This window comes from Ictalurus punctatus, chromosome 7 (genome assembly GCF_001660625.3).
Source record: "Ictalurus punctatus breed USDA103 chromosome 7, Coco_2.0, whole genome shotgun sequence".
NCBI lineage: Eukaryota > Metazoa > Chordata > Actinopteri > Siluriformes > Ictaluridae > Ictalurus > Ictalurus punctatus.
The window spans coordinates 5621531-5646530 of NC_030422.2; the positions used below are offsets into that span (position 1 = coordinate 5621531).

General features: G+C 44.6%; 1 protein-coding gene across 10 annotated transcripts in view; it reads left to right on the forward strand.

The window, feature by feature from the left end:
- The window catches only part of asap1a (ArfGAP with SH3 domain, ankyrin repeat and PH domain 1a), a 69897-nt gene that overhangs the window by 6752 nt on the left and 38145 nt on the right, over positions 1–25000 (forward strand). For all 10 annotated transcript variants that reach the window (XM_053681813.1, XM_053681808.1, XM_053681812.1 and 7 more), the window contains one exon: positions 18534–18606. In XM_053681813.1, coding sequence (XP_053537788.1) covers positions 18534–18606 — 73 coding nt within the window. The remainder of the gene's footprint in view (positions 1–18533; positions 18607–25000) is intronic.

Here is a 25000-nt window from a genome sequence, read left to right on the forward strand (position 1 = left end):
TATAGGTAGAAGAAGAAGAGGAAGGATAGGAGGATGGGCCAATACAGAAATTTTTGGTAACATTATTCAGGCTGAAGTAGATTTTACTTCACTGACTACGTTTACACGGACAGCAGTGATGTAATTATTGACCTTATTCTGAATAAGACAATATTCTGATTAAGGTGTTTACATGAGTCGCTTTTAGAATACTCCTTTCACGTTCAGGTTTTACGTGTTATAGAATGTAGATGGATTAACGTCACACGTCATTACGTCCCCGCGTCACGCCGTCCGACGTTCCCTCCAGAATTTCACGTATCGACGTACGGTCGGTCTTCGTTATGGGACCGTATACAGTCTCGGGTGTTTCAGTTTTAATTTTACGAAAGCTTTGAGTGCAGTTAATTATCTGTCGTGCCGTACGTGCAAATACACGACTGCTTGAAGCCGTGGGCCGCGTCCCAAACCGCGTACGTACCTACTATATAGTAGCTGAGATGCATGTATTTCACCTACTATATACTGTAGTAGGTACGTACGCGGTTTGGGACGCAGCCCACGACTTCAAGCAGTCGTCTATTTGCACTTTTCGCTGTTTACATGCGAGTTTCTTAATCCGAGTGTCGTCTTAATCGGGTTAATATCGGATTATTGTTGTCCACGTAAACGTACTGACTGTTTATCGCACCAAAAAGCATACAACAGGCTAGTCCCTGTGTTTGTTTTTGTTTTTTTCTTTTCTTTACATAGTTTTTTTTCCCCCAATTCACAATTTTTTTTTTTGAATTCTGCATTAATATAAATCAGACATAAATGTGAGAAGAAAATAGCTGAAATACCTCCCTGAATAAAATTAGTTTGTCTCAGGGCAAAGGGCAGCGCCTCAAACCAGACAGGATCAGGATCTTCTGATTCTAATATTGGCACCCTTGGTAAATATGAGCAAAGAAGGCTGTGAAAAATGATCTTTATTGTTTTATCTTTTGTCCAAAAATTCCACAAAAAAAAAATACTCTGCTCTCATGGATATCAAACAATTCTTTGCTCATATTTACCAAGAGTGCTAATATTAGTGGAGTTGTGCAACACTGTACGTTATAAAACACAGTATTTCCAATATTAACTATGGAAATACTAACGCAGAGTCTCTTGCGGCTTGCTCGGAGGTCGTCCAGATGACCGAGGCGAGTGCGAGTCTGAAATCGGGGTCATGTGACTGGGATTAAAACATCCTTTTCTTTTTTTCTTTATGTTTTCTATTTACAAGCAGTCCTTTTCATCATGCGGCTTTTACCTTGGGGCCGTCATGAGCTCAACATAATATCTCTAACTGTTCATTAGAGAAATCGAACACTCGGCGAACGTATTATTGCCAGTTTAACCAAAACAGATGAGGGGATAAAGATGTCTGGTGATTTTAGATGGTGCTCCACCAGAATGACTCATCCTAGCAATAATAATAATAATTAAAAAAAAAACCCAAACCCCAAGCTGGTCATATTACATCATCCTCAATGATTTAGTGCTTTAGATCACATGGTTTGCTCCAGCATGTGTGTCGTCTAAAATGACTCCCTCACTCACTATTTATCACACAGACTTTTCTGTATAGAGCACTGCGTGATGAATTCACTTACGAACGGCCGCTCCAGAAACATAAAGTCGTGACGTGTATTTGGATAAACGATTTGAATGTTACAAATAATCAAGCGAACCGAAACCGTAAAAATACAGAAGTACGCAAAGTGACGCGCCGAATACCGAATCCCTGTTGCCTTCGATGGTCGTTAAATACTGTTTTCCACCTATATTTGTACGCTTTTGTAAGGTAAGTTAGCTGCCCGGGTATCCGTTCTGACGAGAGACTTTAAATCGGAAGGAAATCTCTATGCTTTTGTTCAGAAACAGCACATCGGTTATACACTGGATTATGTTATATAGCGCGTCATGGATAATATAGTGAACTATCCAGGGAATCTAATAGTCCGTGGAGAATTCAGTCGACTTGTTTAAACCGTACAGATTAGCCGTGTGGTAATTCAGGAATCGCTTTGGAAAACGCTAATTAAAATGCATCCAGCAGATTGGTCAATTCACTGAAGGGGAAAGGACAATTTACAGAAGGGGAAAGGACAATTTACAGAAGGGGAAAGGACAATTCACTGAAGGGGAAAGGACAATTCACTGAAGGGGAAAGGACAATTCACTGAAGGGGAAAGGTCAATTCACTGAAGGGGAAAGGACACTGTATGGTTATGGTGAAAGGTGGGTTAGTTTGGCTTCAGACTGATTTTATGTACGTGAACTTTGGCCTCGGCCTTGTGAGTCAGCGGTAAACATGTGGGTGAGACTGTGGCCTCCATGATTGCTAAAAACAAAAACTGTTAATTAATAAGTAATGGTTGCACCAGATTTTTCCCTCGTTGTTTTCTTACTGTCGCTTGGTGTACATTTGGAGAAAAAAAACGAAACAGAAACCCCAAAACAAAATCGAATAGTGATAAGTGCAAGGATTCGTGTTGTAAAATTGGCCGGTTCACTGAAGGGGAAAGGACGCTGTACGGTTACGGGGAAAGGTGGTTGGAAACTTGATTTCATGTAGGTGAACACTGGCCTGTGAATTCATGAGCCATGTGTATGTGCACAGATTTCTGTTGTAAAATTCCGTTTTCCCTGCTAGGATGATCTTCGTGTTGGAAATATTGGCACCCGCGCTTCAAAATACACCTAAACAGTGCGCTATATGGCATGACGTATTCAGTTAGTGGTTCAGCTAGCCAGGGTTTCTTTAAGTCCTCTCTACCCGTGTTACATTTTGAGAGCATGTCATGTGGTACAACCAACATGTCATTTCGTCACCATGTGTGGTTTAAGTCCTGATCGATTACATGCTGTTTTGTGGCTTTAAGCACAGATGTTCTCTCTTTATCAGTGATTTTCCATGCTGTTTTTGATGCTTAGTCACTCTGTAGAGGTTTTTTTTTTTTTAATGGGTTTTGAGTTCCATATGGTGGTATTTGGTTTCTCTTGTGTGCAGTCTGTCAGGTCCTTATCCTCGTTAGCAGGTGGCTTTTCTTTCACTGGCAGGCAGCGAGACCACAATGACTCACCTTTCACCAAGCCAGTGTCTCAGATGAACCATCAGGGATTTTATACTCCGGCGCTATTGACTGCTTGTCAATTCCTACCCACCACCCAGCTCTCTCAAACATGGCGGGTGAAGGGTAACGCGTGCTTCCTCCGTGACACGACCAGCCGGTCGAACTCGTGCGGAATCACGATGCAGCTGAACACAATCCGAGGGAAACGCTATCTGCCCCCTTCCGCATACATGACCTCACAGACTCCCGTGATTGGCTAATGAAAATGAGTATGCCGTTTCTTCCACCCAGAGCCATTTATAGAGGATGTTGAGAACATATATATATATATATATATATAGCTGTTGAAACGTCAATTAAACTATAAACGCGTAATTAGTATGACGTGGTGTTCGCTAAAAAGATATCGCTGTGGTATAAGAGACGGAACACTTTGGGATGTGCTGCTGTAGAGAAATAATCTACTTTCGGGGTTGTAACAGTGACTCTGCTTTATATTGGGCCACATCACACCACCCCTTCGTTGATTGATTGATTTATTTTCCTCCCTATAACAGCACTTCCTGTTGTGCATTCTTCCATACTTAAGCCTGTTGGCGTTTGTGCTTGTTTGTCATGCACGACCTGTGACAACAGCGTGTGTGTAAATATGTAAAACACATTTGCACTCGGAGTCGTCTGGCATAGTGACACGAAGGAGGTTTTTGCTTTCAGTGTCCCCGTCCAGTTCTGCTCCCTCGCTCCGTCCTTTTCTGGCTGCTTTGCTTTCACTAACATCAAAACAAGTAGGGACAAACTGATCTGGTACGTAGTATCGGTATTGGACCGATGATGCAATCTGGACTCTTCTATCCGCGGCTTACTGTCTGCATGGAGATTCTGTTCTCCACATGTTTACATGGGTTTCCGCAGTGATCTCAGGTTGACTCCCTCCTCCCAAGAACATACTAATACGTGGATTGGTTAAGATTGGATTGCCCTAGGTGTTATTGAGTGTGTGTGTGTGTGTGTGCATGGTGATCTGGTATCCCATTCAGGGTGTATTCCCGCCTCAAACCCAGTATTCCTGGGATTAGGCTCCAGAACCACCATGACCCTGACCAGTATAACATGCTTATTGAAGATGAATGAATGAAAAGGATTTGCATTTTGTTGTTTAGATTAGATGCGTACATCTCGAGGGACGTTGCAGGATGACGGCAGTTTGGTACTTAGACTTCAATCGATGTAGTATATCTGATTTATTGTTTAGATCAACTACTTGCGAATATTTAAATACTTGTTGGACGCTTACGCCAGGCCGTTTCTTCTATTCGTGCTCATCTCGACCCCCATCTGTTCCGGCCCCATTCTGTCTGTTCTTTGCCATCTCTTTCCATCCTAATCCCTCGTTCTGTGCGAGATAATAGTTTCCATGGCGTCGCTCACATTCCCGTTTCTCCCGTGTTGAATACGAGGAACAGATGGCACCGTCGACGTATAGACGGCCTGCTGAAAACATGGCCGGGTAGAACGGCGTACTCGTTCTCCCCCTTTCACTAATGCTTTCCTTTCATAGTCTTTAGCTTTGGTGAACCTGAATGAACTCTGGAAAAGCCTGGCGTTATATCTTCCATCACGAGCGCCACTTTGCCGTCGTTATCGGCCGTTTTTAAAAGCGCGTCGTTTGCTAGGGCGTACGGGTGAGAGGAGGTCCTCTAAGGGAAGGCTGCCAGGGTTGATAAGCCTCTGTCTGCAGAGTGACTGTGCGCATGGTGCCTCGGCGATATGGGAGCTGCCTGAATCTCTCATACAAGGACATGCTGAAATATTCTGCACTGCAGCAAAACCTGCCGAGGTATAGACGTGGCGTTTTCACTCGAACGCAGCGGGTTATAGCCGCCCCGAATAGGTCGGTCCACGACCCCGTAGGCCGAATCGAACGTCATCAGAGTTTTCTTCTGCGGTAATTGAGTGGTGAAAGTCGAATACGTTCCGTCTGACTTTGTGAGACGCGCAGGCTCCGTTTGGCATCAGAGAAGCAGCGATTCGTGCACGGTTCCTGGAGATGCCGATCCCTGATGCCCAGGAACAGATGTTTGATCCGTGCAGCTAGCCAGTGGATATTTGAGCGTTTAAGCAGTGTAGCATTAGAGCAAGGACGGAGCCGTCGAATGTTAATAGATCTCTATGCCATTAAGCGCTAATAGACTACGCCATTAGCCGCTTTAAGTCGCGTTGCGATTGAGAATAGCTGCTCCTCATTAACGGAAAGCAATATGTGCCTGGCACTCGGCGCTTCCGCTTGAGCTAATAGCCTTTTAAAACCACCACTCTTCATACTTTGTCAGCACTAAGACCCCTCAAAGTATTGGAACGGCAAAGCCAGTTCTTTTGTTTGTGCTATAGTGGACGCTGCAGACATTTGGGTTTGAGATTAAGAGATGAACGAGACGACGGATCAGAATTCTAGCTTTCATTTCCTGATATTCACGTCTAGACGTGTTAAACGTCTTGGAAAACGGCACCCGCCTACTTTTCAAGCGATCAAAAATATTGGAACTCGTGACCGACCGGTGTTTGTTGTTGCCCCGGTGTGCGATGTTAGATTGATTTGTTTAAACGGTTAGTAGTGCTGAATGTCTACTCTCGGTTTGCACCCTGGGTTTCACCTGTGAAGACTACGTCTGTTGTTTAAAAAGGATAAACTAACATGAAGACCAGAGAGCTGTCTATGGGAGAAAAGCAAGCCATTTCGAAGCTGAGGAAAAAGTGGGAAAATCTATCCGAGCCAAACACGCAAGCTCGTTGGTCAAGCACTGTGGAGGTAGTGTCATAGTTTGGGCTTACGTGGCTTCTTCTGGAACAAGCCCAGTAATCTTTATTGATGATGAATCCCTTCAGAAGTCTACCGGAACAATCTGTCTTCTGTCTGTACGCCTCAAGGTAGCCTTTTAGATATGTAACATATTAGATATGACATTCGAGGGTAGTCCTATTTAACAAAAATTGTTTTCTATTTAGACAAAAAAAAAAAAAAACACCAAATCGTACTCATTTTCCCGGTTGATTACTCGGGGGACGATCTTTACGTTTTGACTATTTGTTTCAAGGATCGCTACAGCAGAAACGATCTGGTATCCTTCCACATTACTACCTAAAGGAAAGAGAAGGAATGGCTGACGAAGCTAAAAACAGATGCAAATTACAACTGTTTGGAAGGTCACATTACATACATGGCACAGAGAGAGAGAGAGAGAGAGAGAGAATGGCCTCATGTTCCTGTACTCAAAGGTGAATGTACATAAGGAGAGTCTGTATCACTCTCTCAGCTTTTACTGAAAAGTGTTGCTTTAAAAAATATGAAGGGGTTTAATATACGGAGGCTTGGGAGTGGATTTTGGAAGAAGCTTAGTGTTTCCAGAATTCTTCATTTTGTTTTGCTCTTGCATGTTGGATCACATAGGACACCCTTCTCTTCCACTCCAACTGCGATCACTCTCTCCGCTGACTTCATTTCATGATTGACCCGATCTCCAACTATCGGTTTGTGGCCAATTTGGAAATCGGAGGATTATTTGGAGAGCATGTGTCCAAATAATAATAATAATAATAATAATAATAATAATAATAATAATAATAAAAGATCACCTTGGATGCTAAAAAAAAACCCCACTACAACGATCCACTTGATTCCCAAGTCAGCATTTATTGTGTGTGTGTGTGTGTGTGTGTGTGTATATATATGTGTATATATATGTATATATATTAAAAAGAAGTCTGCTTTGTGCTTATAGAATGTCTTCAGTGTCATTCTGTCTCCAGAACGTTGGAGACATCTGTGTGCAATAGCTAGGAAAATAACACGATGTGAGTTGACCTTAAACAAACCATTCGAGCAGAGCAGGAATATCTATTGCATCAGCACTTTTTAAAAAAAACAACAAACCCCCCCCCCCCCCCCCCCCCCTCCCTTCCCCGATCCTTGTAATACAGATGTGTGTGTGGTATTATTCATAATTTATGGAAAGAGACTGTTGAGCAGATGTGAGGTTTTTTTTTTAAACGAGTCCACGTCACACTGTGTTTCTCTGATTTGCAGTTTTGCCTGATTTGCTGCATCACCGTCCCTCGAGCGCTCGGGCTGTGCGGATCCTCTGGCGTTCGCTGGTCCTTTTGTCAGCACGATAATAGCAGACAGAGCTGCATTCAGCTGTGACTGAAGTGTGTGTTTGGTGCATGCTTGTCATTCAAGAGCTGTCACGGCCTGGCTCGTTTGTGTGCCTTGAGCTACCTTCTGGGACAAAAACATTAGTGTAGTCTAAAATTTGATCTGGAGATCAGGGCTGTGCAGTACAGACTGGATGAACGTCGTATAATCGTCGGCTAAATTTCTGGTCCTGTACTCGCTACTGGCGAAGTTAAGGTCAAATTCAGTTCAGTTTTATTTGTGTGGCGCGTTTAACGACGGACGTTGTCTCAAAGCAGCTTTACGGAAACGTATAAACACGGGATAGAGATTTTAAGTGTGTTTTATGAGTTTATCCCTATTGAGCGAGACGGTGGTGACGGTGGCGACGGAAAAACTCCCTGAGATGAAATGAGGAAGAAACGTTGAGAAGAAGCGGACTCAGAAGGAAACCCGTCCTCATCTGGGTCACGCCGGATAGTGTGAAAGTAAAGGAAAGTTATTGTCATGTCACTGGCGCAGGGTGCAGTCCCGCCGGCCGGGCGTTCGCTACGTCCCGAGTACCTGATTCTCTATCTGATAGGGCTGCAAATAACGATTATTTTCACAAGCGATGAATCCTGATCGTCCGCACGCTTTAAAGCGGTTCTGCGCTGAAGAAAACGCGTCGGGAACACGTTAAACAGCGCACGTATCCGTTCGCGGCGTCTGGACACGACGAGCCACGTTAATACACTTACGAGTTTGTTTGAAGGGTTTTGGACGAGCTGGATCGTGCGGTTTTCCTCTCTGTGACCTCTGATGTTTCATTTATTCATCGAAATGTGAAGTGACATCACTGATTGGGGGGGGGGGGGGTAATCGACAGTGACGTCACAGACCCAACTAATCCATAATGAAATTAGTTGTTGCAGCTTTACCGTCTGATGCTAGTGAAGCACTCCTGAAACTCGATAGTCATGAAAATGAAATGATGTGATTGTTGGTAGTGAAACCGGTCACACCACTGGGACGTTGCTTCGCGATTAGCCTTCAGTTAGAAGCGTTAAAGTTGCTATGATGATAACGCACTGTCTGACCGCCAGTCTGTTTTTATTCCATTGTGCTAATACATTGATTCATGTTCAGTATCAGGTTTTCAGGTCCAGAGTGTATCCCAGGAACACTAGGTTTCAGGCAGGAATAACACACACCCAGTGCGATACAAGGTCATTATAGGGCACCACCAGAAAATCCGGGAGCCCTGAAGGAACCTACGGCGTCCTCCGCTAGCGTTGGAAAATATGAGCAAAGAAGGCTGTGAAAAATGGTCTTTATTCTTTTGATCTTTTGTTTAAAAAAGAATATCCCAGAAATGCTCTGCTCTCATGGATATCAAACAATTGCAAAAACAACAGGTTTATCCAAAAAAAATATTGATATCTTTTGTTAAATATCGGTGTGCAACAATCGTTGGCACCGTTTTAGTCAATGCTTTGTTCTACCTGTCTTTGCCGAGATAACAGCTCGGAGTCTTCTCCTATAATACCTGATGGCGAGGGATCTGAGAGCGTTCCTCCATACAGAATCTCTCCAGATCCTTCACATCTCGAGGTCCACGCTGGTGGAGTCTCCTCTTCAGTTCACCCCACAGGGTTTCTATGGGGTTCGGGTCAGGGGACTGGGATGGTCAGGGCAGGGCCTTGATGTTGTGGTCAGTAAACCATTTTTATGTTGATTCTGATGGATGTTTTGGAACATTGTCCTGCTGGAAGATCCAACCACGGCCCATTTGAATCTTTCTGTCAGAGGCGGTCAGGTCTACATTTAATATCTGTTGATATTTGATGGAGTCCATGATGCCATGTATCCTAACAAAATGTCCATGTCCTCTGGCAGAAAAACAGCCCCAAAACATTAAAGACCCTCCTCCATATTTAACCGTGGGCATGAGGTACTTTTCCATACGGCTACCTCTCTGTGCTCCAAAGCCCCCTCTGTGTTTATTACCAAAAAGCTCTATTCTGGTTTCATCTGACCGTAGAACCCGATCCCATTTGAAGTTCCAGTAGTGTCGGCACACTGAAGACGCTCGAGTTTGTTTTTGGATGAGAGTAGAGGCTTTTTTCCTGAAACCCTTCCAAACAGCTTGTGGTGATGTCGGTGACTTCAGATTGTAGTTTTGGAGACATTCTGACCCCAAGACACGACTAACTTCTGCAGTTCTCCAGCTGTGATACCTGGAGATGTTTTATCCACTCGAACCGTCCTCTTCACAGTGTGTTGAGACGATACAGACACACGTCCTCTTCCTGGTCGATTCATAACATGTCCAGTGGACTGGAACTTCTTAATTATTGCCCTGATGGTGGAAACGGGCATCTTCAATGCTTGTGCTATTTTCTTATATCCACTTCCCATTGTGTGAAGCTCAACAACCTTTTGCCGCACATCACAGCTATATTCCTTGATCTCACCCGTTGTTATGAATGACTAAGGGAATTTGGCCTGTGTGTTACCTCATATTTATACCCCTGTTAAGTTATGCTTGAACAATTTCCTGTTCCTAGTCACCAAAGTGTACAAAAAAAAAAAAAACAGTAAAATGTCAATGGGAATATACTTCAAATATATAATTTTTATATATAAACCTGTGTTGTGAATTTTTTTGAACAAAAAATTCAAAAGGTTCAAACTATACATCGAGAATAGAGCCTCGTTTGCTCATGTTTTCCGAGGGTGCCGATATCAGCGTGCACTTTCTAAACTCGTATTTGGGACTCTCTGGTTATGTAATTGACGGTTTCTCAGGAAAAGGCTGAGGATGGCATGGCGCATTCTTTTTGGGACACGTTTCCTGTGGAATCTCGAGTGCTGCAGCTCTCGTCCTGTCTCCGCCCTAGCCTCGACTCGATCTCTTCAGGACCCTTCTCGTTTAAAAACCCGTCGCGGTCAGCCTTCCCCTCGCCGTAGCCCTGCTCGATCTCTTCTGACTGCTGGTCCGGACTGGGTTTTCTGTGTACGCGGTCGGATATGCCGTTTGAGTGTTTAGTCATTCACGTCATGTGAAATGAGTTAATCTGTTTACGTTAGAAGCGAGCACTGTGAGTGTGGTCAGAGTGACCTACTTATTTCTTGTGCTGATTTGGGTTAAGGGTTGGACTTGAGATTGAGTAAAGAACGCTGATGTTGTATGTTCCACATCTGGCTCATTGTTGATTTTTGGGGTTTTTTTTTTTTCCCTTCTGAAAAATGTGAGTCTTACAAAGGAAGATTAACAGTCATAGTAGTAGAGGTGTCGCACGATGCCTCTATCTATCCGTATTTAGATTTCAATCCAAATTAAGAGTGGCCTGAACCACACTAAATTCAAAATAGATAAACAAATAAACAAACTCTACGTCCTGGGAAACGCCGACAATTCCTCAACCTCAAGTACATCGTTCCGGTTCATAACGGCTTCACACGGTTGATATCTGATTTGTACATACCAGCTATATTTTCTAAAAAAAAAAAAAAATTTCATTGGTTGCGTTTCCCCAAATGAGACCCAACCCACCAGGACCCTGACCGGCAGTTACTAAGGATGCTCTAAATGCATCGCACAGCGTAATGGACGTTGTCTTTGTTTGTCCCGTGAGCTTCATATCTCGCAGCTTGGCATTAAAAATCCAAACCTCGCAAGGGATCACCGCGAAGTCTGTCAGAGACGTCGCAAAACCAAACAAACCCGTGATTAGTACCCCTCCTGTTCGTATCTATATATGTATCCGTTAAGAACGCGTCATATGTTCGATGGGACGTGTTTTTTGTTTGTTTGTTTGTTTGTTTGTTTGTTTTTCCCTTTTAAAGTTGGAGAGTTTATAGATGAAAACGAAGATGTGCGTGAAATGGCTTCTCTACCTGATGTAGGCATTTCTAAAATGTGTTTGTTTGTTTATTTATTTATTTATTTAATCGTGTGTTTGGGGAAGCATATTCCATTCAGCCAGAATCATCGGCCCAGGTATGCACTGGCTTTCCTCAACTTCCTGGGGAATCCCCACCTGACTCTGTGTGTGTGTGTGTGTGTGTGTGTGTGTGTGTGTGTTTGTGTGGGAGTGTGCGGTTCCTGATTCGGACTTTAGCCGGAGACCATAAAATCTTAAGGGCTGAAGAAGACTCGAACATTCCGGGCTGAGTATCAGAACGTCCGTTACCATGGACACGTAATAAACACGACATCGTTAAAACGACGAGCCGCTTTTTATTTATTTATTTATTTATTTATTTATTTATTTATTTATTTATTTCTATCCATCCGGAACCCTGCGTTCTGTTCGCTGAGCCTGCGAATGCTTTGGCATGTCTCGGCGGTGTTGATCCTGACAAGGGCTCCGGGTTCAGTCAGTGTTACGTGACGATATTCTCAGTCGTGCTGATTCTGTAGTCAGTGTTAGCTGGAAAAATGTGTTGCTTTCTCCCTCCTTGGCAGCCTTAAAAGCCGAGGAGGGTAGCGGAGTGGTTCTTCGGCTCTGACTCACAACAGCCAATAAACTCTGGCCTCAGCACTTTTCTTGGAATTAAACACTCCGCTTTCCACACACGGCCATTAAAGTGTGCCGTTTCTTTCGCCGAGGGAGAAAGAGAGGGAGAGGGAGAGGGAGAGGGTGTCGTGTTTCATCTGGTGGCCGGTTGTTGCAGTTTCCCGCTGACCTACATCTGTGTACACGGCGATGAGTGTGCAGGTCTTACTGAAGCTTTTCTGGTCTCCTAAAAGGCCAATCGTTTGTCAGTTTCCGCTTTAAATTCTGCATGGTAGCTCTGTCAAGGACTACGACCGATACCCCAGTTCCAAAAAAGTTGGGACGCCGTGTAAAATGTAAATGAATGTAAATATAAACAGCATTCGCAAATCTCACAAGCCTATATGTTGGTCGTCATAATCGACGGTTTAAACTGAGCAAGTGTAGCGTTTTGAATTCGATGGCCGCAACGCGTCTCAAAAAAGTTGGGACGGGCCGGGGGGGGGCAACAAAAGGCAGGAAAAGTAAGTGTTAGTAAAAAAAAAAAAGTAACAGCTGGAGGACTCTTTTTCAAGTAATGAGGTTAATTGGGAACAGGTCAGTAAGATGATTGGGTGTGAAAAGGGGATCGTAGAGAGGCGGAGTCTCTCAGAAGTAAAGACGGGATGGAAATCTGGATGGAAGCAGATGCTGCTCTAAAACCTGTATATACGATTCAACAAGAACATGGGTGTGATGGTCAGGTGTCCACAAACCTTTGGCTATATAGAGTACATTCGCAGGACGACGAATCACTTGTTCAATGTCCTTTGTAGAGACCGTGACCCGTTTCCACATGGCCGACATTTTCAACGTTTCCTCTGAAGACTGTCTGTTGAATCTTTAAAAACACGTGGCGCTTTAGAATGAGTCTTAATTTACATTTTACAAATTAAAAGCCCTAAGCAATACATTACCTTACACTCAGATTTACATAATCTTCGATTGCAGTGTTGTGTGTGTGTGTGTGTGTGTGTGTGTGTGTGCATGTGGGGGTAAATTTGGAGAAATTTGTGCTTGTTCTTCCAGCAGTTCCTCAGTGTAGAACATGACCTCATGATTCTTGTGAAGCTCGAGTCGAACATGTGTTCTCAATGGAGCGCACAGCCAGTAAGTTCCTCAAGGAACACGGCTTTGCATGTTCTGTTTCTCCTGCTTATGAGATCATTATTTATTTATTTTATTTTTTAAAAACGTGTGAATCTATATTGTATATGACTGGAATAAATAATAATAACAATAATAATAATAATAATAATAAAAAGACTGCAGTTATAAACATCTGCACCGATGAAATCATGCTTTCTGTTCAGACATTCACAACACGCTCATAACTCGCTTATGAAGATGCTTATGAATGCTTATGAACAGTCAGTAAAGCCGGAGTCATGGGAACGTCACGGGACATCGAGTCGACGTCTTCTTCCAAAAAAACAAACAAGCAATCTTATTGGGATTTTTTTATTCATTCATTTATTTATTTATTTATTTTAATAGAGATTTTGGCATGGCAACTGATGTTGTGTTTTGTGACGTTGGCATGGCGACTGTAGTAGTATGTGTGGGTTTTAATGAGATCAAGCGTGGCAGCATTCTACACCATGGTCCTGACGCTGATGAGCCGGATGGTGAGGACACCTGCTAGGCCGCTCTGTCATTTTCTCCCCGATGGCCGTTCTCATCACTCTGTTCTCCTTATCCAACGTCACGGTTCCTCGCCGCAGCGAGTCAAGAGCGTGATCGTGTGTGGATATAATTGCTCTTGTGGGCGCGAGATACCCTCGCGCACTCCGTTACCGTTATTTCCGAAGCCGCTCTGGTAAATTGATCCGATGTCTCGTTAGGGAAGTCCCTAAAACGATGGCCACGGATGATATAGCTAGAATACGTTCGACATCACCAAAAACGTTGCGCTCTTTCACCGGACGACTTTTTGACTGCGTGGTCGTCATAGTAGATGAAGCAACCTGATGAGAAATGATGGTAATTGTGCGATATTGGATACGTTATGTTATTTAACGCCGCATTTGTCAACCACGTCAAGTCCGTGTTTTGAAATATTTTGTAAATTTATTTGTCGTTCATGGACCTCGTCCCATTCCAGTAGATAAGAAGAGGATGAAGAGGACTGGCCGAGAGCGATGCCATTCCAACATGGCTGCCAGCAGACCGACTATCGGAAGGATACGTTATGGGTACCAACCAATCAGAAGTGAGCGAGTGATGCTAACCAAGTGGAAAAGGGATTCAGATCTAATTTGATGAGATGATTAACGAATTTACCTTCGCCGTGGAATTTGCGTCTTTACCCAGTTGTCTAGGTAGCGGACTCGGCATAGCCGGTTTTGACTACTAGGAGGTGTTGATGAGTTTCTCAATGTTTTCGCATTTCTATCTCGTGTACGGCCTCTCTCTACTACCGATACGGCAGGGACGGGCGATACGGGCTTTAAACTGTATCGCGATATCGTCTGGTATTTATTGCGATAACGATATCGGTGGCCGTATTAATATCGAACCGTCCACTGGTGTTTTTGGCTACAGGTGATGGCTGTGATCTTGAGCGGCTCAGAAACACAAACGTCGCTCCGTTTCAAAAGGGGGAGGAGCCACTCAAAATGTCCCGAATAACGCGAGGTGCTCCACGGGGACTTTAAACGATTTTAGCGGAGCAGCGTCGATCGATTTTTCAAATCTAGACCTCGGAGCTGTTTTACAGTGTATATACAGACTGTTCAGGGAGTCCATCTGTTCACTCTCCCAATCCCAACGCAGTTGGGATATCCAGGATCCAGGACACCTGCGGATATCCAGGAAGCTATCGGTGTCCTGAAAAACCAACATGGCTGTCACTAGTTCTAGGACGTTCTCTGGAGCACAGCCAGCTTCCTCACACACAACTCAGCTGCTCACCTCACTTCCTTTTGAACTTCTTGTCATTTTTAATGATGTGATATATATATTATTTATATATATATATATATATATATATATATAAGGAAGTAAAGTCTCGTTGGTGCGTGGTTACGCGGTTTACATCAGGAAGGTCAAAACGAGAATGCTGCAGTACTATCAGTGGTTCACTACTCTGCATCTGCATCCTGCCTTCTCTCCGGCTCGCTCGCTTGCTCTGTTGCCTTCTTCCCTGGCGGTCTCTCTTCACAGGAAGTGGTGTGTTGAGACTGATCCTAAGATGTAAACACACAGCAGGTCAGAGCACGGCTGGACTATCTGCTAAGCGCATGCCTCCGAGGTCGACGCATCATGCCCGCCGACGAGATTTTTCCACCCGGCCGTTTTATCGCTCCCGTTTCGTTTCCTCGCCGAATTCCAGGATCCGACGGCCGTACAGTCGACGTCGGCGTCATCGGGGCTCGATGCTTTAGAAGGAGATCGGGGGCGAATTTCAAAACACGCAATTTGTGTGGGAAGTAAAACTGAAAGGTTTTGTCTCCGAGGTGGGGGGATTCGGCCTGGCATGATTCTGAAAATATCTTTCGAGGGGGGAAACGTTTGACGCGTACGTATCCACGCGGTTTAGAGTTTAGACGACTCGAGAATGCGGAACGTTTATCAGTACATGTAAATAAAAAAAATAAATAAATAAAAAACCCCAATGAGAACAGCACTGATCCATTTTCAGTACGAGTATTCAGTATCGTCGTCGTGGTGAAGTCACGTGCCGAGGCTCAGGTTGCCAAGTCATGAGTATCTCAACATGTCCCAAGTGTAAAAAATTCTGTTTTTAAAAAAAATATATATTTTTTTTTCTTTGTCTCACTCATTACAGTTAATTCAGTCACTAATTAGATGCAAGTGTAAACGTGCGAGTGTAAACAGGAAGTCGGTTGTTGGTCCGAACCGGCGTTCCGTGTAGGGCTTACGCCGCTCGAGATGAGATTTGTCGGCGATCGCTCTAATGGTAGCTCGCCTCTTGCGCATGTAGCAGCTGCAGTGTGATAAGCCAGCAAAGCAAGCTTGAGGTTCAGTCTCCGTGTTGTTGTGTATAATCGAGGTAGCGTAATGGTCACGTCTTAGGCGATGATCCGGAAGACCCAATCAGGGGGCGAGTGTTGGCGGAGCCACGCCTTTGTTTATAAAAGTCTGCGTTTTGGTCTGTTTACACTGGAACGCCAGCCCGGAGTTTCCAGAAGTCTCCGCCGGAGTGGGGTGGACGACAGGCGTGACCGTAGCGACGGTTAGGAAAACGCGCTAGTGTAAACAGGGCCTAAGGCGTGCTGCTGCTGTTCGTCTCTATGAGCTGAATCACTTGAACAGCGTTGTTGCGCCTGTGTATTTCTGTCTCATCCTCATATTTTTGGGGGTTTTCCGTCCTTCCGAGATTCCCGTTCTTGTCCGGGTGTTTGGAAGTTTTTAGGATTTATGTGGAATTTTTGTAACCAGCAGATGAACCGAGTTTAGATTTTGAAATTGAGCCAAACAGTGTCAAGGTCACAACGAGGTCAGGTGTCTGAAATGGTTTTTCTTCAGTAGCTTCCTTCTTGTTTTAAGAATCCTTTAACGGTAGTTCTGGCATACAGATTAGTAACGAGATGAACTTGACTTCTCGGTGGAAGAGGCAGCACTCTTAATCCGATTAAGACCATACTCTAATTAAGAAACTAGCATCTAAACAGCAATTTTTACTTACCTTAATCTAATTAAGGTCATACTCGAAGTAAGCTCTAATGGAATTAAGACAGGTGGAGTATTTCCTGTTTTAGTCGTATTATGGACGTGCGTTACAGACGTGTACACACCGTAACCGCATTATGAACGTCGCGTGAGTTTTCACCGCATTGTGCGACAGGACACGTACACACGGCAGTTTCACGTTTTACGGCGAACGAGAGAGTTCGGCTGCGTCCCAAACCGCAAACTTGCCTACTATAGGCCTGTAGTGGGGAAAAATACATGCATCTCGGCTACTATACAGACGGTAAGTACGCGATTTGAGACGCAGCCCACGGCTTCAAGCAGTCGTCTATTTGCACGTACGGCACGACTAATAATTAACCGCACTTGAAGCGTTCGTAAAAATACATAAATAAATACACCCAGAACTGTATACAGTACTGTATCGAAGACGAACTGTACGTCGATACGTGAAATTCTGGAGGGACGTCGGACGGCGTGGCGCGGTGACGTAATGACGCGGGCTGTTAATCTAATCATGTTCTATAACGTGTAAAACGGGAACATGACAGGAGTGTTCTAAAAGCGACTCGTGTACACACCTTAATCACATTATTATCTTACTCAGAGTAAGGTCAGTAATTACATTACTGCTGTCCGTGTAAACGTAGTCGGCGATTATTGATGATCCTCAATCCGTCACATTAAAGTCACACTTGAAGTAAACACAAACGGAATTACAGACGTGTACACACCTTAACGTCGTGCGGGAGTTTTCACCCCATTTTGAGACGGGACACGTACACTCGGCAGCGCTCGACCGTTATAAACAAAGTCCCTGACCTGGGAGTAATGATCGATTTAAACATAACGATCTCTGTAGCAGCACCGGAGGTCATCCTCACCTGAAATAGAGCTCCAAAGTTGGCTAAACCGACCGACATCTGCAGCCTTGTCGTCTAAAGGCTTTTTATTATTATTATTATTATTATTTTTGTAATCATTATAACATGGTTGTGTAACTGTATAACATAATACTGCGTGTCCTAGAGAGCATGCCCATTGTGCTCTGTATATTTGAACCGTATCGGTTGCACAGATCGGGACCGCCGGTGTTCGAACGATGCAATCGCATTAGATGTGTAATTTAAAAAAAATGCTGATTCCCAGGACGTGAATCGCACATTTCAACGATCATATATTTTTTTATTATTAGAAGCTGTTATGAAAATGAAATAGCCAAAAGGTTTCCTATTGGTCGCTGATATGAGGGTTGGATGTGATGGAAGTGTGTGCATAGTGTTAATTATTAACATCAATTGAAGGTCCTCATAAGGATGGTAAGACGAGTGTGTGTGAGACAGACAGACCGTAAATAAGGAAAAGTCACCCCGTGTATAATATATTCTTTATTTCTTTTGTTCCGCTAGTCGCTCGGCAGGTACGCCGCATGTCACGTTGGGATTTTAAAACCCAAAAAAAGCGCAACACAAATGTTTTTCAGTGTTGAGGGTTTAAAGGAAGAGATTATTCCAGAAGGGTTAATGGTTTAAATCTGGATTTTAAATCTCATGTGATGAACAAGACACATGTGTGGATTTAGTCTGTATCGTTCACGCTGTTGCCAAGCAGCTGTGTGCCATGACTGCACCACTGCTATTCCCAGTAATTTAGCCCGTGAGAGTTCGAGCTTGGTTTTGCGTACATCTACTCGCATTAGGAGGTTGGTGGGATTTCAAATATTTCCCTCTGACTTTCTGTCTCTCCTTTAATCATTTAGTCTGTAATTAGATCTGTGTGCTTTTTCTCCAGTCCTCTCAATGGTGGAGGTCTAATGGAAACTGTAGGTATTACAGAAGCCTTTGCGCTCGAGAGTTTCTGTCTCGCTGCCTGTTCACGTCTCTGTGCCAAAAAAGTTGTCCGACACGGGCGTCTTGCCCTGTTGCTATGGTTACAGCGAACGACTGAATCCCCTGTGCTTTCGTCTTGAGGTGCGGCCTGAACGAACGAACAGTTGTCTGTGGAGAGAAGAGGAAAAAAAATCCGATTCCGATTCGGATCTGTGTTCTGATGCGACGCTAACGGACGTGTTTAAACTGGTTTCTCTTTTGTCACTCTCGGCAGGCGCTGGATCAGGACCGAACGGCTCTACAGAAGGTGAAGAAGTCAGTCAAAGCAATCTACAACTCGGGGCAAGGTAAGAGCTACACCTCAGTCTCTCTGTCCATACGGCCGTCTCCGAAATTGAGAAAGTCGACGCTCGCCTTTTACCTGGTCTTAATGAATCTTGAGTTCTGCTGCAGTATGCAAATTTAAGGGTGAGAATTTTGCATCAACACTTCAGGGTGGTGGTGGCGGTGTAGCGTTGTGGGGAATGTTTTTTTATTTCGCACGTAACGGTCCCCTTAATACCAACCGAGCATCGTTGGGACGCAAGAGCCGATCTAATTACTGTTGCTGACCGTGTACTTCCTTTTGTGAGCTTAATTTACCCACCTTATAATGGCTCCCGATGTAGCGATGCACCACGAACGTGACTTTAATGCACTTCGACGGCCTCACCAGTCATCAGATCCGAATCCAACGCGGCACCTTTTTAATATGGTAGAGTGGGAGATTTTCAGCATAAAAGTCCTGCTGACAAATGTGCAGCTTTTATCTGATGCAATCATGTCAACATGGACCAATATAGTAAAGGAACGTTTCCAACGTCTTGCTCTTTGAGCAAAGAGAGGCCCTACGTAGTACGATGTGCATAATGTATAAAAGCAAATTCCCAACACTGATAATGTTTCATTTATTCATAAAATAATAAAAGTCCTGAAGACTTTCCTGTGGTGGAAAATGCTGAGGTACAGCTTTGCCTTTGACTGTTACAAAGCTGCGACGGTGGAGAAAAATGATAATAAATGTCTCCTCACAAATATTAATCAACACCTTCTGGCCGATCCGATTCGGAAAACAGTGCTGTGGCGTATTTCCTAATAAATAATTATATGAGCACCGATCGTTGACCGAACGCAGACTTTCACATCGCATATCTTTATTCAGATGTGTGCAGTGGAAATTAAAATGCACTTAGTCAGCAGGAACACCCGGCATAGACCTGCCTCCTCTTATCTGTGTCTCCAAGGCAACACGGGTCTATTGAGACTTTTCCAAATCCGTAAACCGAGGTCAACATAGAGGCCGATTAAGTGGAAATCAGAAAGATCTAGAAAAACGACTTGGGGGTTAATAGGAAAACGAGGTATTAGGAAATCAATAACATGATCATTTTTCTACAAATGTCCATGCACGTTTACTTTATATTGGACGAACTTGAAAATTGTAAAAAAAAATAAAATAAAATAAAAAAATCAACTTGTAATTGTGGGATGTGCAAAAGTTTTGACCCTCTTCCAGTTTGTAAAGTCTCGGAACATAAGACATTAAGCCTGAACTGGCTCATTAGGACTCATTACTCAGGTTAAGGATGGTCATTAGGAATTTATGGTTAATGACCATTTCAGACTTCTTTCTCTGTACTCTATCTGATTCTTTCAGCCTCGGTTTCTACATCCGTTTCTATAAACCGCTGCCTGAGGATCTGAAAGTGAGGCTAGTTGAAGCCTACAATGCAAGAGGAATGCTATTCAAAGATATTCGATTTCAGTTCAATTTTATTTGGAGCATATAAACGCGGAATATAGATTTTAAGTGTGTGAATGTATCCCTATTGAGCGAGACGGTGGCGAGGGAAAAACTCCCCGAGGTGATATGAGGAAGAAACGTTGAGAGGAAGCGGACTCGGAAGGGAACCCGTGCTCATCTGGGTCACACCGGATAGTGTGAAAGTAAAGGGAAGTTCATGATGGTGTTTATATGAAGTCTGTGTGTTGAACTAGTCCACCGTTCACTAAAGGAGACCTGAGTGTAAAACTGCATGTGGTAATCGCGGTCCCAAGGACATCGCTGCAACCGTCGTCCCAGCAACCACAGCGAGAACGTCCATGAGGTCCAAGACCATTTCCATGGTACCTCAGCAATCTCCAGGGTGCATTGCTTGGGGTCGTCTTCAGTAGCAGAATGTATCCTTCAGTTGATGAGAGCTCCATCCAGAGGTTGGATCAGGCAGGTCCGGAGTGCAGAAAGGCTCAGGATCACTGACGACATAATATCATGTGTGGCTCGACAGAAGGAGAGATGGCGAGGGAGGTTAAGAGAGGCGGGGATTGTTAGGTATGCTTACTATCCCGTAATGGATACGACTGTGTAGATATCAGCCTGCTTCCAGCTTGCGATTTCCTATGCAGTGCATTCAAATGGGAACTGTTGAAGTCAATGCATGTTGCCCATAGGCTAGCCAGAAAGGCACGGCAAAACCCTCCATATGACACTGAGGATGTAGGAAGGTTTAGCTGACACAGGAGTGGTGATGCACCGTTCTACTCTGCACTGATTCCTGCATGGAAGAGTCATCAGAAGAAAACCAAGTATCCAAAACAACATCTAGATATGTCCGAGGCAGTTTGGAAACAAGTGCTGAGAACTTATGATTCTCTTCGGTCACAGTCACTAACTGTATGTTTGGAGCGTGTGTGTAACATTTGATCAACAAGAACACCTTGCCAGCTGTTAAACATCGGGTGGATCTATTTTGCTCAGGGGTTGTGTCACAGGAAACATTTCACAGGTAGGAATAGATTCCAGTACATATCGGTGAATTCTGGAAGCAAATGTGACCCAGTCTGTCGGGGAAACTGTACCTGAAAACAGGTTGGCTTTTTCAACAGGAAACCGATCCAAATCATACCTCAAAATCCACTTCGAGAAATGAAAGCACACACCCGCCGTGGTCGTGAAGCCAAAGACACGGTTAAGACACGAGTACCTGTACACGAGTACAAACGCTGACCAGTGTTCAGACCAGCCATCATGCAGACCTGGGCTGTAGATCTCAAGTGATCGACTGGAGGAACAGATCATATATTTTTAAACAGTATAGACTGAATAGGGAGGATGACTCCAGAGGATCACGTTACAGTGAGAAGATATGACTACAGCACCGATGCACAAAAAAAAATCTCTCTATTTATTTGAACATTTATTTTATAGTCGCTAATATCACTGGTTTTATTAATTATTAGCACTATAAACAATATTTATAGAAAAATAAAAAACATATGCGTGGGGGTTTCGTGGGCAGGTAGGGATCATGTGACTACTCGTGCTTTTTAGGGCTTTCCACTGCGGCTCGTACCTGGTACTTTTTTTTTTTTTTAGTACCACCTCGGTGGTCGAGGTCCCGAGCGAGCCGAGCCGGTACTAGACGTGAGCCGAGCGCCGAGGGAGTAGGGAATTCTCCTTAACGAGTGGATCTGTATTGTGCCTGAATAAATGTCTGAATGACTCTCTCATTTACAGATAAAATTCCGACGGTTTCCGTCTTAGATTTTTACGTCTTGCTTGTTACCGGTTTCCAAACGGGTCCCTCCTGTCAAGTCTCAAGTCTCTCCTGTCGCGGATGAATCGAACTCGTCACATCGAGCACTGCGTAGGGTCTAGGGCGTCGTTATTCTGCATCCTGAATAGGCTCCGTGTTCAGTGAACAGGAAAGGTGTTTGGAATACGGTCTGAGCGTGTGTTTGTGCAGTGCTTCGATGATACGTTAATAAAACGTTATTCCTGCGTTGGAGGGGAATGGAAGACAGCCCCCGCGCTGAGGCGACGCTAAAACGCAGTGGAAAAGTGGCACATGACAAGTTGAGCCAAGCTTAGAAAGAGTTGAGAAGAATATTGTTTGAATTCCATCCATCCATCCATCTTCTATACCGCTTACTCCTTTTCAGGGTCACGGGGAACCTGGAGCCTGTCCCATGGGGCACAGGGCGGGGTACACCCTGGACAGGGTGCCAGTCCATCGCAGGGCACAATCACACACACTCACACACCCGTTCATACATTCGGACACTTTGGACACGCCAATCAGCCTACCATGCGTGTGTTTGGACTGGGGGAGGAAACCGGAGTACCCGGAGGAACCCCCGCAGCACGGGGAGAACACACAAACTCCGCACACACAGGAACACGGTGGGAATCGAACCCCCGACCCTAGAGGTGTGAGACGAACGTGCTAACCATGCTAAACTAAGCCACCGTGCGCCCTATTATTTGAATTATGGGTCAAAAATGTTTCAAATAATAATAATATTGATAATTTTTTAAAAAAGTTCATTGCAATTGTGCAGCCGAAAGAGCCAGGTGGAAGTAAAGTGCAGAAGTTGCAGGTGCACAGTGCAGATTGTTTGGAGGGTTAATCCCAGATGGCGTCGCTTCCCTCCTATAAATCCACCCAGAGACTCCGTAAACTCAAAAACCCCAAAAGAATCACTAATTAAATCGGGGCATTAGTCCGTGTCCTTCGGTTTGCCGTAGGGGTGTGAATCTCTCGGGACCACATCTGATTTCCATTCGCCGTGCCATGATGTGATTTACACACCCATTTGTTCCACGGTCCGTTATGAATATTCGGCACATTGACGTATAACCGCTTTAACAAACGACGTTTCTCTTCCATCGTTATAAACAAAAACCCACCAGGCTTAATGTCGCCGTTTGAACACTTTTTAAATTTTTTTTAATCGTCATTTGAGTATCGAATACTTTCTTTTTTTTTTTTTTTAACATTCAACTCCAAGAGAATGTTTCACAGCATTCAATATAACTATAAAAATGTAAAAACATACGTGTGGCGTTCATTACTGAATGGAAAACGGCACTTGTTGTCAGGTTGCTGTGGTATAAGGGGAGTAAAGCACTTTGGGATGTGCCGGTGTGGGAAAATAACGGACTTCGGTGTGGTAACGGTGACTCTACTTCGCATCGGGACACTAACTATTTCGTGTTCTTTCTTACTTACTACCATTTGTGAGTTAGAATATTTCAAAGGGATTTGTGTTGCTTAGAATGAATCATTTCCCGCAGCTCTGGAGGCTTTAGCGCGATAAGCTTATCCAGTGCCGTGTAAACATGTCCGCTTTATTCATATCTACAGCGTTGTGCTCGTAGTTCTGAGCTGACCCTGCTCTGACCTCGGTACTCCTTAAGCCGTCGCGTTACGTTTTGGCGCTCCGGCGCGGCGTTCGGAGTCGGCACGTGACCTCCGACGCCGCGTTTCACCCGGGCTCCTTATTTGCGCGTTGTCCGATGAGGTCGTAGCACCGGGCGCGTGTTTCTATCGTGGCGGGTTCTCTTTTATATTAAACCTTCTCCGTAGACCTGGAGACGAAAAGCAAGGTCCGGTTTTGAGATGGGGAACGGGGGCAGGGCTTCAAAACACCCGCACAAATCATTATAGATTCATGCCTCGATAGGTTCATCAAGAAAAAGACTCCTCTTTTGGTGTGTGTGTGTGTTTTTTAAGTTGCAGAACTCTTATGGAAGATGTATAAAGGTTTGGTCTGGGTATACGAGTATACGAGTAAACATCATATCATGGGAGTCTAATACCCTGTAGAGAGGATTGAAATTGTTCTATCGCGCAATCCCGCTGTGTCGCGTCTGCTCCGGTCGCCGTGATCCTGCTTGATTAGGCGTCAATTCGCATGACGTCCTGGATCTGTAAATATTCCAGAATGATTGCACATGGGATGAAAGAATTGGACTTTGGGAGAGCTGGTGCTCTTCTAGAAGTGCTCAAGATCGTTAAGCGAGAGAGCTGCTCTCGGTGAGGATCGTCGACCTTCGTTCTGTTGGACTAGTGCTTTATCAAGCCGGTGGCTCCTTTACCAGTTCTCACTTTAAACAGCCCCCTGCTGGACGTTCTTAGGAGACGATGTGCGCCGGATTTAGAAGCCTGGCCGTTCTTCTTCACAAGACTGATGATCTAATCGTGTGGTTTCTCCGAGGGCCGGGCTCACACCGAGCGGCGAGGATGGCTCCCAGATGAGCCTGGTGTTCCGCAGAGAGTCCGTGCCCTGACCGATGTATTATTCCTGCTGGAAGATTTACCGCTTTACTCTGATTGCGCGTTTTCTCGTCTTTTTTTTCCATTTCTGTCGCTGGTGCAGAACTGGAACTTGCGCAGGTGTTTGTCACTTGGTAAACGGCTCCGTTTTAAACTCGGCTCTCTTTCTGCTTGCCTGGACTTTCCTCCGTCCTTCTTTATATCCGCTCTTCATGTGGACAGCAGTTGATCGTCAGCTTTCGGCCCGGCCGTTAATACGCTCGGCTCTGCTGGTTCACTGGGCTTCCTGTACGCCCGCACTGGCGACAGGAAGCCGTAGCAGTTCACGGATTAGCCAGGAATGCTCGGCGTCTCCACCGCTGGCATTATGCTGCAGGCAGATTTATATACAGCTGTGCTCTTCGCTCTCGTGGTGTTCCCGCCCGCCCATGCGACGTGCTTAGAACAGCAGGGTCAGAATCTGACCTTTCTGTGGCCGGATTTGACGCAAAGGCCAAAACAATAAGCGCCCAGTGTTTACGCGAACAATAGAGTCCACGCGAAATCATTTTCTATGGGGTTGGAATTCTATTCGTAGGTCAGGACTCCACCATTACCCGGGAAATGCGTTCGTATTCGCGTTTAATTTAACGGGCAGGCATAC